General features: G+C 52.1%; 1 protein-coding gene across 1 annotated transcript; it reads left to right on the top strand.

Annotated features, from left to right (window-relative positions):
• Positions 1-1,563: 1,563 nt before the first annotated feature.
• Positions 1,564-14,017, top strand: LOC142819016 (uncharacterized). The gene is made up of 2 exons (XM_075902885.2): positions 1,564-9,692; positions 10,210-14,017. The coding sequence occupies exons 1-2, from the start codon at positions 9,287-9,289 to the stop codon at positions 10,650-10,652; spliced, it is 849 nt and encodes a 282-aa protein (XP_075759000.1). The 5' UTR covers positions 1,564-9,286; the 3' UTR covers positions 10,653-14,017.
• Positions 14,018-14,649: the final 632 nt, after the last annotated feature.

The raw sequence follows: 14,649 nt of genomic DNA, 5'->3' as shown, positions 1-14,649 counted from the left end.
GCTCATAGGCCTTGTGCTGTGCCTCATGGTGCAGTTGATCCACACTGCCCACGTGCTGATTCAGGACGGTGATAAGCAGCCTGGCCCTGGCGTGCCTGACGCAGCAAATGATCCTCCATCCCCTGCACGCCGTGGAACGCTGCTTCTGGCAGAGGGAGACCAGTTCTGACTGGTGGGAGTAAATTATTCTGCAGCGATGGGACCCCTGGAAGAGACCCCGCCATCCCACTGCAGAAGTGCATCACTATCGCCCTCTGGAAGCTTGCCATGCAGACAGCTACTGCTCCACAGGGAACCAGTTTGGCACAGGAAAATCCACAGCTGAAGGCCATCAACCCTATCCTGCTGTGGAGTGTCGTCACCCTGGGGAACATTGACTCCATTGTCACTGGCTTTGCCACCATGGGCTTCCCCAACTCCGGGTGGGGTATAGATGGCACCCATATCCCCATTCTGGCTTTTGACCACTATGCCTTGGAGTACACCAGGAAAGGGTGCTGCAGGACCACAGAGGACAGTTCATGGGCATTTAGGTTGGGTGGTCAGGGAAGGTGCACAACGCCTACATATTCCAGAACTCAAGCCTGTTCCTGAGGTTGCATGCCAACACTTTTTTTCCTGACTGCACCATCAGAGTCAGGGATGTGGACGTGCCCATGTGCATCCTGGGTGATGCAGCCTACCCCTTGCTCCCCTGTCTCATAAAGCCCTACATGGGCAGACTGGACTCCATTTCAGTGCCAGGCTCAGTAGGTGCTGCATGGTGGTGGAGTGTGTCTTTGGCTGCCTAAAGGGACGGTTCAGGAGTATCCTCATCTGCCTGAACCTTGGTATCAAAATAACATCAAGGAGGAATAGCTCAGTGGTTTGAGCATTGGTCTGCTGAACCCAGGGTTATGAGTTCAATCCTTGAGGGGCCATTTAGGGATTGGGGGCAAAACTGTCAGGGATGGTACTTGATGACCTTTTAAGGACCCTTCCAGCTTTATGAGATAGATATAGGAATATCTCCATATATATATATCCCCTATGGGGTGGCTACGTGCTCCACAATATCGGTGAGGGTGAGGGCAAGGGCGAGGCTTCCTTGCCAGGGTGGGGGGCAGGCAATGGGTGGCTGGCCAGAGCTTATGAGCAGCTGGACGCTGCTGTCTTATGGCAAGCATGTTGGGGCTGTGTTCATTCAGGAGGCCTTGAGGGAGTGTCACAACCAAGGCCAGCTATGAGAATCTTCCCCAGGGCCTTTCCACCCTCTCCCTTCCCTTGCTTGACCCCCCTCCCCCCCAGACCAAATAAAGAAGCCTATTTTGTTTGAAAATACAACGGTCATTTTTTATTTGGAGGATATACAACGGGAGGGATTGGAGAAAGAACCTAGGATGGGGAAGGTTGTTGGAGGGGGGGCTCAGCGATGGTGCTGGGACTGGTGCCTGCCTCTGGTACCTCTGGAGGCTTTGGCTGGCCAGGAGGCCCCACTGCCATGTATTCTGGGGCCCAGGTGGTCCTTGGGGAGGGGGGGGGGGGCTAGGAGGAGAAGCGGGGGGTGGGGCAGGTGCAGGGAGTTGGGCAGGGAATTGCGGGGGGAAGGGAGAAGTGTTGGCGGCCCGCTCCATACACAGCCATGTGCTCCATGACTGATGTTATCGAGGGGCATATGGCCTCATGCTGGTGCAACAGCTGCTTCCACTTGGCCTTCCTCTGCTTCTGGTCAGCCTGCTCGAGGCACTCCTCATCAAAGCTCTGGATGAGGGACTGGAAGCAGACCACCTAGTCCCGCAGCAGGGCCTCCCTGGTGCGCTTCCTCCAGCGGATCTCACGGCGTCAGGAAGATGGTGTCAGAGGTGGCGGATGCACCAAGCTCACAGCTGTCCCAGCTGTGAAGAAAAGTGACAAGAGCAGCCATCCCAAGCCCTGATCTCTGAGCCAGCATTGAAGGTCTCAGTTCAGACGATGAGTATGTGCTTCGAACAAGGCCATATGTAGCCTACATATAGGGCACTTTCCTGCAGGGGCACGAATGTCCCAAGGGAGCATTGCTACCCCCACGGCTTGGGGACAAGCAGGCATAGGAAGGTGCCAGTCAGGCCAGGATCCTGCAGGCGAGAGTGGGGGACGGTGTGGCTCAGCTTCCTTCTGCGTCCTGCACACGACAGGTCCGGCACTGGTGGTGTGCCGCAGAGAGAGAACTTCTATCCCTGCCCACTGGGGAGAGGGTGTTGGGGGAGGTGGGTGGGAGCAGCAGACACTGCTTGCCAGAGGGAGTACTACTAGGGTACTTTCCTCTTCCCCCAGCAGGTTCCCATGTAGGGGATCTCTCTCCTTCGCATCGCTGCACTTGACCAGGAGCAGATGCTGACTGTGCACGTGTGGCACTGCTGTGTGTTTCCATGACCCCAGCCTCCTTAGTGGTGGCCTGTTGTGGGAAGGTGTCCCGCCATGGAGACTGGACTAAGGCAGGCCTCTCCAGGAACCTTGTGAGAAGAAGTGAGGATTTTCTGTATGAGAGCATCATGGTGCTGAGTGCTCCAGACTGGTGCTCCATGTGCACCCAGGCAGAGAAGGCTGAGTGAGAAGTGTGCAGCCCCTCGCAGCCTGCCACCTGCCCCCACGTCTGTATAGGGAAAGTTATGGAACTTACCTGAAGTGCTTTCGCTGGGATTGTCCGAGCTCTGGGAGACATCCTGGGAGGGGGGTCTGGCTCCAGGCTGAGGATCAGATCCTGGTTTGCAGGTATTGAGTCCTGGCTAGCCTGCTCCTCCTCCTCCATAGCCCCACTCTCATAGAGGCTGATGCGGGGCGTGTCCTGGCCAGAGTCAATGACGATGGGGGAGAGGGGACCAGCCCCCCTCCCAAGATGGCACCCGGCTGCTCATAGAAACAGGTGTGCAGTGCCCTTCCAGAGTGGGAACCTTGCTCCCTGGCCTTTATGTAGGTCTGCCCGAAATTCTTTAATTTTCATGTAGACCTGGTCCAGGGTCCTGGTGTGCCCTTTCTCCACCAGGCTGGACAGCCTTCCGGTCGTACACATTGGCGTTTCACCGCTTGGTGTGGAGATCCTGGATGTTGGTGGTGCTGCGGTCATGTTGGCAGCCATGGAGGGCACAGAGGGAGTGCTGGGGTTTCTCATGGGTCCTGCAATGGGGGGCTTGCCTGGTCCCACAAGTCCTTTCCCTTCTGACTGCAGTTTTAAGCTCTGCAGAAGGGGAGCAGTGGAGTTGTCAGCTGTGTGGCCAGAGCAGTCACCAGTGCAGTTGTGAGAGGTCACTGGAGGCCAATTATTTCGAAACAGTAGCAGCTGAGAGTTCACGCTAATGCTATTTCGAAATACCAATTTTGAAATAATCTTTATTTCTCATGACAAGTAGGAGTTATTTCAAAATAATGGGCTTGGTAGTGTGGATGCACTGCTTGGTATTTCAAAATAAGGGAAGCTATTTCAAAATAACTCCCTGGTGTAGACCAGGGCTATAACAAGCCTCATTCCAGAGCAGCATGACAGATACTGTTGGCTCCACAGGATCTCTTCATTTGAAATCGGTATAAGGTGTCTGACTGTAGCCACCTGGGAGAGGAACATGCTCATTTTTTAGTGGGATGTTAGCTGAATTTTGTTTAGCACCTCCACACAGCATGTGCTGATTCTGCTGCTAATGCTCTTAAAAGAGCTGCCTGGTCATCATCTGCCTGTAGGCAAGCAGCTCTGCCATATTCCCACTCAGTGCCCGTCCCAATTGCCCGACTCCAATCTCCCAAGTGCCATGACTCCGCCCTTAGTGGTCCGGCTCCTCCAGGCTACTGAATACAGTAGAGTCTCGATTATCCGACCTAAACTGGACCGGAGGATGGTCAGATAGCAGAAATGTCAGATAATATGGAATATTAATAAAAAAAACCATGGGTACAAATATGTATAAACTCAATTTATTACTAATTCTAATGAAAAAATAAAATAGAATATTTCAACAAACAAAAAGAGAATTTACAACACTTGTGAATATACAAAAGTTTAGTTTTTAAAGAAATGAGTGATTGGAAGTTGTTTTTGGACGTCCTTACTTTTCTTTGTGGCAAGATCACGCCAGCGTCTGAACAGCAGTAAGTCTGTAGTGGTTGCTTCCCTCTGTTGCTCAACGTAAATTAGTGCTGCATCAAGAGCCTTCACTCCCTCACTTTGACTCAATCTATCCATTTTCTCTAGTTTGATAATATTGTCTTTATAAGAATACAGTACTGGTGACATCAAACAAAAGCACACCTGCTCTCATGTAATCACAGTCACTAATAAAAGCACACTAGGTATGTCTGGTGTGGGTGCATGGTGCTGATTGTGATTGACTGTTGTACCAGCTGCTTTCTCATTCGTCAATTCGTCACAGCAGGCGGCACGTTGGATAAAACGGAATGTTGGATAAGTGAAGGTTGGATAATTGAGACTCTTCTGTACTTCAATCTGTGGCAATGGGGGGAGTATATGCGGGTGCAGTGCACCCCTGCACCCCCCCCTTCCTTAACTCACCAGCAGCAGGGAAAGTGCATCCCATGCAGCGCCACTTCTCACCACTCTAGGGTGTGCTGAGAAATAGCGGGTGGGGAGAGGAAGGGCTGGTGTCCTCTCTCCTTCCCCTGGCATGTCACCACTACCTTGAATCACTTTGTCTTTCAAACTATATCACATGGCAGAACTCTGGTTTTGTCTCGAGGGTCCTGCACGTCTAGGCAGTTAAGGCGTGCTTCAGGCTCATTCTGACCCTTGACATAGCATCTCTCCTTATCTGGAGGCAAAGGTCACAGCCTACTGAGCCACCTTCATGACAGGCCAGTCAGTGGGTTTGACGTGGGAGCCCTCCTTAGTCTGTCTTCTCTCTCAGAGAAAGTCTATGTTGTGGTGTGGGTAGGGTGGGGGGGGGGGGGGGAGACGACCCAAAACCCACCTTCTACTCCAGGTTCCAGCCCAGGGACCCTAATGGCAGTGGCAACAGGTAGTTTTTCCTCCCTTACCAGACCTATAGCCCTACCCTAGGCCACTTCCCCAAATGGCTCCTCCTAGCATCTTCCTTTTGGTACCTCTCATCCTCCCACCTCCTTACCAACCACCCTCCCTGAAGGTGAACCTTTTAGGACAGGCCTAGCAGGTTCTTAATAGACTTCAGGCATTCTGATTAGCCTATCTCTCAATTGCTTCTAGTAAGCTGTTAATTGGCCCCAGGTGTCTTATGGAAGGGGCAGCTAACAGGAAGTTTTGAGAGGGAGTTCTCCAGGTGAAGGAGGAGCGATTACAGGTCTCTTGAGATAAGTGGCTCTCTGTAGTGTATGTGTGTGTTTGTGGGTTGCCTGAAAGAAACTGTGTGCTGAGCTTGTGTTTGTTAGCTTGTCTGTTTGTTTGTTCAGAGATTCAAGTGCTGAGCTCTTTGTTTGAAGGACCATATACAGTGGCTGGCAGTTGGAAGCTGTGAGCTTCTTAACAAGGATTTGAAATCTAAACCCCTCTGTTCATTGGTCAACTTTTAGCCATGGGACGGGGCTATCAGGAAAGCTAGGGCTTTATAAAGCCGTGAATAAGCAACCAGGGCACTTTGTGAACAGGGGCAGCTAACAGAGAGTTTCATGAGGGAGTTTGGAAGGGGAACTTGAAGAGGGCTAGGTACACTTGCCATTCTTTAAAACTTTTGAACTAAACTAAAACCAAATCTTCCTGATTTAAATAAAATATCCTAATTATCTGTAGGTGAAAATGCAGGCAGAAGCCCAGCAGCAGAGTGGGAACTATTGTGTTTATTGCACCCAATGTAACCCTATGGACAGGTGGCGTATGTGTGCATTCGGTGCAAGGCGCTCCTGGCCCTCAGAGACTGCGAACAGGCTTTGGAGGCCAGGGTGGCTAAGTTGGAGGAGCTAAGGGAGGCTGAGAGGTATGTAGATGAGGTTTTCCGGGACACTGTAGGACTGTCCCACCTCCAATCAGACAGCCTCTGTGCTGTTAAGGAGGATGAAAGGCTCAGGGAAGGAGAAAGGTCAACTGGAACAGAGGAAAATGATCCCAGAGTTGGGACCCTCCTTCCAGAGGATATTGGGGTATCCTCTTGCACTGAGGATACATCTCTGGGGGAGGGAACTGCAGTAATTAGGAAAAGGCAGGTTTTAATAATGGGAGATTCGATCATTAGAAACATAGACATCTGGGTTTGTGATGACCAGGAGGACTGGACGGTGACTTGCCTGCCTGGTGCGAAGGTTGCAGATCTTTCGAGACTTCTAGATAGACTTATGTGTAGTGCTGGGGAGGAGACAGTGGTAGTAGTACATGTAGATACAAATTACATAGGGAAGAGGTTCTGGAGGCCAAATTTAGGCTGCTAGGAAAGAGATTGAAATCCAGGACCTCTATGGTGGCGTTCTCTGAAATGCTTCCAGTTCCATGCACAGGGCCACATAGGCAGGCAGTATCAGAATTTCAATGTGTGGATGAGATGATGGTGTAGAAAGGAGGGGCTTAGATTTATTAGGAACTGGGGAAACTTTTGAGATGGGGAGCCTATACAGGAAGGATGGGATCCACCTAAACTAAAATGGAACCAGACTGCTGGCACATAACATTAAAAAGGCTGCAGAGCAGGTTTTAAACTAGGAGCTCGCGGAAAGCCGGCGGGTTTGGAGGAGCACATGGGTCGGACAGAGACATCTCTTAAGGGAAGATCTACAGGGTGGGAAGAGGCTTCAAAGTGCTACACACTCCTCACAGGGTAGGAGGAGACATCACATGCTCCTCCCTCCCCAAGTCCTGATTGACCTTGGGGGTGGAGATACTGTGTGAAGCTTCCCTTGCCCTGCACCCGCCCTGTGCGAGCATACGGCACTTTGAAGTGCTGTGTGCTCCTCGCAGGGTGGTGGGGAGAGCAAAGGAAACTTCGCATGCTCCTCCTGCCCCCTGACCAATCAGGGGCCATGGCGCCCGTGGCCACTGCATTGGGGACCACTGCTCTAATGCATCCCCACTTTGAGCCGATGGCCACAACATCACTCCACATGCTTACGCTCAAGTTGCTATTTTTGTTAGCTATAACCTCAGCCTGCAGAGTTAGCGAGCTAGCAGCTCTCATGGCATCACCATCATACACAACATTCAGCAAAATATCCCACCCAAGTTTTGGTCCCACTGAACATTTATCCCTAAAGTCTATACTGAGTTTCACATCAATGAACCAATTGTTCTACCTGCTTTTTATCCCAAACCGCACGCTTTGTCTCAAGAAGCAATCCTCAATACCCCAACGTATGTCAAGCCCTCGCCTTCTACATTGACAGGATTTAGACTGACATAAAATGGATCGTCTAATAATATCACGCACAGATCGCTCCAAAGGCTTTATCTTTTCAACGCATTGCGAGGCTCATACTGATGTGTATCACTACCTGTTACTCCATTTGTAATAAAATACAACCGAAGGCCCATTCTGCAAGGGTGATGGCCACCTCGATGGCCTTTCTATGAGGAGCCCACTTTCGTGACATTTGCCAGGCAGCGACATGGTCATCCAATGTCACTTTCATGAATCCATGTTTCACTGTGGATTCCTCAGTGGCTGCTGCAGTGCTCTCAACTTATCACAAACCTTGATTCCGGAGCCCACCATGCAGATTATGAGTACTGCTCCATAGTCACCAACAGTGGAGCACCCACGGGGACACTAGAAGAAGAAGAAGTTACTCACCGTGGTGCAGTAACTATGGTTCTTCGAGATGTGTGTCTCCATGGGTGCTCCACTACCTGCCCTTCTCCCCTCTCCGGAATCTCGGTTCCACTTTTCTCATTTCAGATGACCAAGCGTGTGAGAGGAACTGGCGGGAGCCAGACCGTGCACAACAGGCAAAGGGCACAAATGGTGTAAGACGCTAACTGCACAGTGTCCAGCTGAATATGGCTATTGAAAGTCTTCAATCTGCAGTGCTGGGATAAGCCCGACACCAACAGTGGAGCATCCATGGGGACATACATCTCGAAAAACCATCGTAACTGCACCAAGGTGAGTAACTTCTTCACTGAAAGGTAGCTGGGGCCCCATGTAGATCAAAAAAGGGAGGTCTGGAACAGATCCTCTGCTGTGGAGAATGCCATTTTCTCCTTCACATCTTTGGCCAGGGGATTCTGCCAGTAACCTGTTGTCAAGTGTCGAGGCTAATTCCCCACTCTGGGACGATGAATACAGAAGTGGAGGCCCACAAAAGAACCCCCAAACCTTATATTTCCAGGCCTTGGTATAAAACTTCCACAAAAATCCTAAAAACCTAGATTTTGGGGATAAAAATCTGCTGCCATCATCAAGTGCTTTTGAACCCACAAACAGGAGTGGACACTTGAAACCAACCCCAAAGAGCCTGAAAAAGAGAAAATACCAATTGCAGTCTGTGGTAGCTGCCCCCTAGTCAGAGGCATGCAGATCCCACAGACAGACTTTCCAGGACACAGATCTGAACCAATACCAGGTTAATAAAAAAGAAAGAACTTTTATTATCAAAACAATACTCGTTTCAAACATAATGACTAGATGGAAAAGTCACAATTAATATACTCATGGGGGACTCTCATGGGCCAAAACTTAGTTACAAAGGAGAGGAAAATCCATTTCTAAATGCACAGACATCAGATTCCCATTCCGAAACCATAAAACAATAAAACTTAATGGACTTATCTAAACTTTACCCTACTTACTTTACCCTACTTATGGTGAAGCATCTTTTCTTGGGCTGTGTCTAGACTACAGAGTTTTGTCGACAAAAGTGGACTTTTGTCAACAAAACTATACCTGCGTCCACACTACCGCTGAGTTCTGTCGACATAACGTCGACAGAACTCAGCAATTTTGTCGACGTATGTAAACCTCATTCTACGAGGAATAACTCCTTTGTCTACGTAGTTCTGTCGACAAAACAGCAGTGTGGACGCAGGGGAAAAGTTATGTCGACATAAAAGGCCTCCAGGGAGAACCCCTGGTGGACACTCCTGCCACAGCTTGCAATTCTATTGTTCCTGCCGGTAGCCATCTTTAAAAGGCACAGGCACCCAAGAGCAGCACTCTGGCAGCAAGCGAGCTCCAGAGCAGACCAGGGCTGTACTGCTCAGTTCAGGTCGAGCTATGTCGCAGGGACAAGCCCCCCCAAACCCCCCGGCCCTTCCAGGGAATCATCCCCCCGGGAACCCCGGGGCTCGAAGCGCCGGGCACCCTCCTGGTCAGGGCCGGAGATAAAAGCCCTCCTGGGCCTCTGGGCTGAGGAGGAGTCTCTCCAGGCCATGCAGTGCAGCAAGAGGCGGAATGCCGACATCTTTGCCAGAATGGCAGAAGAGCTGGCCAAACAAGGCCACCATCCCCGCACACTGGAGCAGGTTAGGGCGAAAGTGAAGGAGCTGAGGCAGGGGTATGTCCGGGCCCGTGAGCAGAGCTCCCACTCTGGGGAAAAGCCGTACTCCAGTGACTATTACAAGGACCTGGACAGGATCCTGGGGGCAGGGGATCCTCTGCCTCCTGAGAGACTGCTGGAGTCTGGGCTCGAGACCCCCGTTGTTCAGCAGCCGGAACACCTGCTGGGGGACCAGGAGCTCCAGGAGGAGGCAGACGGCACCCAGAGCACCCAGGAGCCAGGCCTCGAGACACAGGAGGCCTCCCAGACCACCTCGGACCCTGGGGAGGGAACATCAGGTGAGTGCTGTGAGGGTCCAACACACACAGGGCAGGGCAGGCGGGAGCAAAGGGGACGGTGCAGTGCTCTAACATGTCATGCTGAGCAAGGCCCGGGGGGAGGGAGAGGGCACACCCATGGCTGCCCTCAGGGAGGATCGTGCTACCCCCCTACATCCACACGGCTGCTAGGCACCGCTTGTTCCTGCAGGCAGGGATGCCACATGCAGGCATGGGCTGGAGACGCTGGGACAGCCTCACAGCTGCAGGCCTCTCAGCACTCTGTGGGAACCCCGACCGTGGCCCGACACTCATCCGTGTTGCTCAGCCATGGGGGATGCATGGGGATGGGGAGGTGGGGGGTATGACCGTGGCCTGCACACCGCCTGGGCCAGGCCGCACCATGCCTTACTGAGACACACATGAGCAGCCTCTGACCCTAACACAGGCACTGCCTGCTGAGAAGGAGGAGGGCATGGCCTCTCAGGGAAAGGGTGAGCATGCATGACTGACGACTTTTCCCTCTTGTCCTCCACAGCCGGACCAGCTGACCAGGAGGGGGGCGCCCCACCTGACCGACAACCAAGACAGCCGCAGGGCACCCGTAGGCACTGGCGCACCTATCTAGAGCTGGTGCGCCAGTATGTTGGAGTCCTTCACGAGATGAAGGACTCCATGGAAAGGAGGCTGGAGGCAGATGCCGAGTGGCGCCGGCAGTTGCTGCTAGAATTTCGGCAGCAGCGCAGGGATATCTGCGCTGCCATCCAGGGGGCCATGGCCTTCCCCGGTACTTTGCCTGCTCCTGCCCCTCCTCCTCAGCCTGCCCCCTCCTCTGCCCCTGTCCCCTCCTCAGCCCGAGCCCCAGCCCCACCTCCTGCTCAGCCCCCTTCTGTGGCATCCCGCACGCGCAGCCGGGCGCGACAAGGCCGCCAGAGCCAAAAGAGGAGGAACTCGGCCTCCAGGCAGCCCCCTCAGCCATGAGCCTCCCTCCCCCATTCCAAGTTCACATTCCCCCTTCCCACCAGTGACACAAACTGAGGGAAGCATTTTTTTAAGCACTTTATTTTCTAAAGCAAACATTTTTATTTTGTCTCTGAATCGAAGTTATTTATTTTCAATTGTTACAAAAAAACAGTTACATAAAGTGTACTCTATTTTTCTACATCACCTGTCTCGATTCTCAGTGAGTGGGGACTGAGTAGAATGGGTGAATGTGGGGCAGGGAGGGGTTGCAGGGAGGAAGGCACCAGGGGTATGGGGCAATCCCACATGTGGAAGTCCCTGGGGACAATCAGGGGCCTCCCTGTGAGAATTCCTCCCTCAGGGCTTCCCGAATGCGCAGGCCCAGCTGGTGGGCTTGCCGGGTGGCAGCTGTCTGGGGCTGCCCAAGCTGCCTCCCCTCCATCTCCGCCTGTGTCCTCCACGCAGGGAGGAAGGCCTCCCTTTTCCTCTCTATGAGGTTGTGCAGCACACAGCATGCTGCAACCACATCAGGGATGTTGTGTTCCCCCATGTCCAGCCGCGTCAGCAGGCACCTAAACCTGCCCTTCAAACGTCCGAAGGCGCACTCCACCTGGAAGCGAGCCCTATTGAGGTGGGAGTTAAACAGTTCCCTGCTCACGTCCAGGGCATAAGGGGATAGGCTGCATCGGCCACAATGCACGTAGGCATCTGCACATCCCCAACAGCCAGGTTCCTCTCTGGGAAGAATGCCCCAGTCTGAAGCCTGCGGTACAGGTAGGAGTTCCTGAACACACGGGCATCGTGTGCCCAGCCTGACCACCCGACACAAACATCCGTGAACTGTCCTCTGTGGTCGACCAGAGTCTGCAGCACCATAGAGAAGTAGCCCTTCCTATTGATGTACTGTGCTGCTCGATGGGGCGGGGCACGGATAGGGATGTGGGTCCCTTCCAGTGCTCCACCGCAGTTTGGGAACCCCAGCCCCGCAAATCCAGCCAGGATGTTCTGCAGGTCTCCGAGGCGAATGGTCCTGTGGAGCAGCTCCACATTGATGGCCGTCACCACCTGCAGAACGGGAGAAATAGAAACACACAGCACAGGACTTTAGAGGGATTGGCTCACCTGATGAGAAGTGCTCCCCCCTTTGTCCCCCAGACAATCCCTTCCCTGGCCCTGCACCATGGCAGGGGGAGGCTGAGAGGGCTTCTGCCTGTGCCACCCTATCCCCAATTCCCTGTGCCTGGTCCTGACTGCCCCCTGGACTGTCCCCCGAGAGTGACTTACCTCCATCAAGACGGCCCCAACGGTAGACTTCCCCACACCAAACTGATGCCCCACAGAGCGGTAGCTGTCGGGGGTGGCCAGCTTCCAGAGCGCAATGGCAACGCGCTTCTCCAGGGGGATGGCGGGCCGCAAGTGGGTGTCCTGGTGTTGCAGTGGAGGGGCGAGCCAGGTACAGAGCTCCCGGAAGGTGGCCTTCCGCATCCGGAAGTTTCTGAGCCACTGATCATCGTCCCACTGCTGCAGCACTAGCCGGTCCCACCAGTCCGAACTGGTGTCCAGCCTCCAAACCCGCCTCTCCAGGAAAAAGTTGGGGGGCAAGGGCAGCAGGGCTGCAGCTGGATTCTGAGCGAGGGGCTCAAAGCTGGCCTCAGGATCCAGCTCTTCTGCAAAGATCAGCATGCTCTCCTGAGCATGAAGCAGAGCTTCCAGCAGCATGGTGTGGGGCCATCGCCTGCCCAGGGGCATCTCAGGTTCCATGCCCAAAGAAGCCAAAATAACACACAAACAAAAGACCAAAACAAACAAACACACAGAAGAACAAAAATACAAACAAACAAAAAAACCCAAAAAGTCTAAACCCAAGCAAGCAAACACACACAGAAGCAAACAAACACACAAACAAACAGACAAACACACAAACAAACAGACAAACCAGATAATACACAGCTGTGGTGTCCAACAAAGCAAGGCAACCAGAGCCAGGAAAACTGCAGCAGCTTTGCTTTCCCTGTAAAGGTTGGCAAGCTAGAAGCAGGAGCAGAGCAACAGCTATCGAGGAGTATCCCTTTAAGCACGCGTCTCTGCAGAGAGCTTGCAGCAGTGCCAGGGCTTTATGGCTGCCCTTGTGACCTTTCAGAAGCACTTCCGGGTGCCTCCTTCTGTCTACAGAGCGTCCTGCAGTCTGGACGCTCTTATGTCGACAAAGCTGATCGCTCTGTCGACAAAACTTCTGTCGACAGAAGCCTGTAGTCTAGACGTACCCTTGGAGAGGGACATGTTGTCTGTCTCCCTCAGTACCTGGAGAGTCAACTGCTCAGGGACAAAAAAGGGAAGAACCAAAAATTCCTTTGTCTCAGTTTGAAATCCCTATCTGCATTTCTATTGGCTGAATGCTACCTGGCTAGGTATAGGGACATAGGTAACCCCTTAATCCCCAGGCTGCTGGCCATCCCTCATGATCATGACATCAAGCCTAGGATTGTCAAGTACCATTACTAGGGCTATTAGCCAGGATGGGTAAGGAATGGTGTCTCTAACCTCTGTCAGTGGGTGGAGATGGATGGCAGGAGCGAGATCGCTTGATCATTACCTGTTTGATTCACTTCCTCTGGGACATCTGGCATTGGCCACTGTCGGCAGACAGGGTACTGGGCTGGATGGACCTTTGGTCTGACCCAGTGTGGCCATTCTTATGTTCTTATGATCCACTAGTTCATCTATGCTGGGGATGGAGTAAGCCTCAAACTGGGGTATCTTGTTTATTCAACAGAAATTGTTGCAGAACCTCATAGCACCATCAGGTTTGGTATCAGCATTATCAAACTGTACTGTTGGCCATGAGATTCTTCAATGATCCCCATCTCCAGCATTTTTTTTTACTTCTGCTTTTATTTCATCCCTTTTGACTGCTGGCACCTGGGAGAGCCTCATTGTTACTCTGGCCCTGGGGTTGATGATGGTGTGGTGTTGGTGATATATCTTGGTTGTTCGACTCAGTTTTATTGAGAATACATCTTGGTTTTGGAGGATCATCTCAGATACCTCCTTCTTCTGGTCTGGCTTTAAATCAGGATACACCTTCATCTGTTCAGGAGATTTGTTCGCTGGGGGGCAGGTTTCCTCAGACAGCTGCACAAGCTTCTGGGGCATGCCAGGATCTCAAAAGATTGATATGGTATATTTTTTCTTGTTTCTGGGATCTTGGTTGTTGCACCTTGTAATTTACTTCCCCTACAGGTTCAACTCACGGGCTATGTCTACACTCGCGGCTTCTTGTACGATAAATATGCAAATGAGGCAAAGCATGGCATATCGCAGAGCCTCATTTGCATATCTAATGAGCTGCCATTTTTGCAGAAGAGGCTCTTGCGCCAGAAGAAGCTGTCTACACTGCCCCTTCTTGCACAAGAAAAACCCTCTTGCGCAATGCCGTTATTCCTGAAATAATCAGAGTAGTGACATTGTGCAGGAGAGGTTTTCTTGCGCAAGAAGGGGCAGTGTAGACAGCTCCTTCTGTCACAAGAGCCTCTTCTGCAAAAATGGCGGCTCATTTGGTATGCAAATGAGGCTTGGCAATATTCCACACTTAGCCTCATTTGCATATTTATGTTGCCTGTCTACACTGACCTCTTGCGCAAGAACACTTGAGCAAGAGGGCTTATCCCTGAGTGGGAGTGTCATAATTCTTGCGCAAGAAGCACTGATTTCTTACATTAGAATGTCAGTGGTCTTGCGCAAGAACTCGCAGCCAGTGTAGACAGGCAGCAAGTTTTTGTGCAAAATCTTGCCAATGTAGACATAGCCTTGGTGTCTCTTGGTCCTGGTAGATGATTGCCACTAGTTCTTTCACAATGGTGTTGGCAGCTGTGTTTCGAAGGGGGAAGGCTTCTGGATACCTGGTTGCTTAGTCTAGGGTGACAAGCACATCCTAGTGGCTTCAGGTCTTCTCTTTAGTGGCCATAACAGGTTCATGGCTATCAGCTCAAATGGAACATCGATGATCAGCAGGGAT

This window comes from Pelodiscus sinensis, chromosome 1 (assembly GCF_052426305.1).
Source record: "Pelodiscus sinensis isolate ZL-2025 chromosome 1, ASM5242630v1, whole genome shotgun sequence".
NCBI lineage: Eukaryota > Metazoa > Chordata > Testudines > Trionychidae > Pelodiscus > Pelodiscus sinensis.
This window is presented reverse-complemented; position numbering and strand designations above follow the sequence as displayed.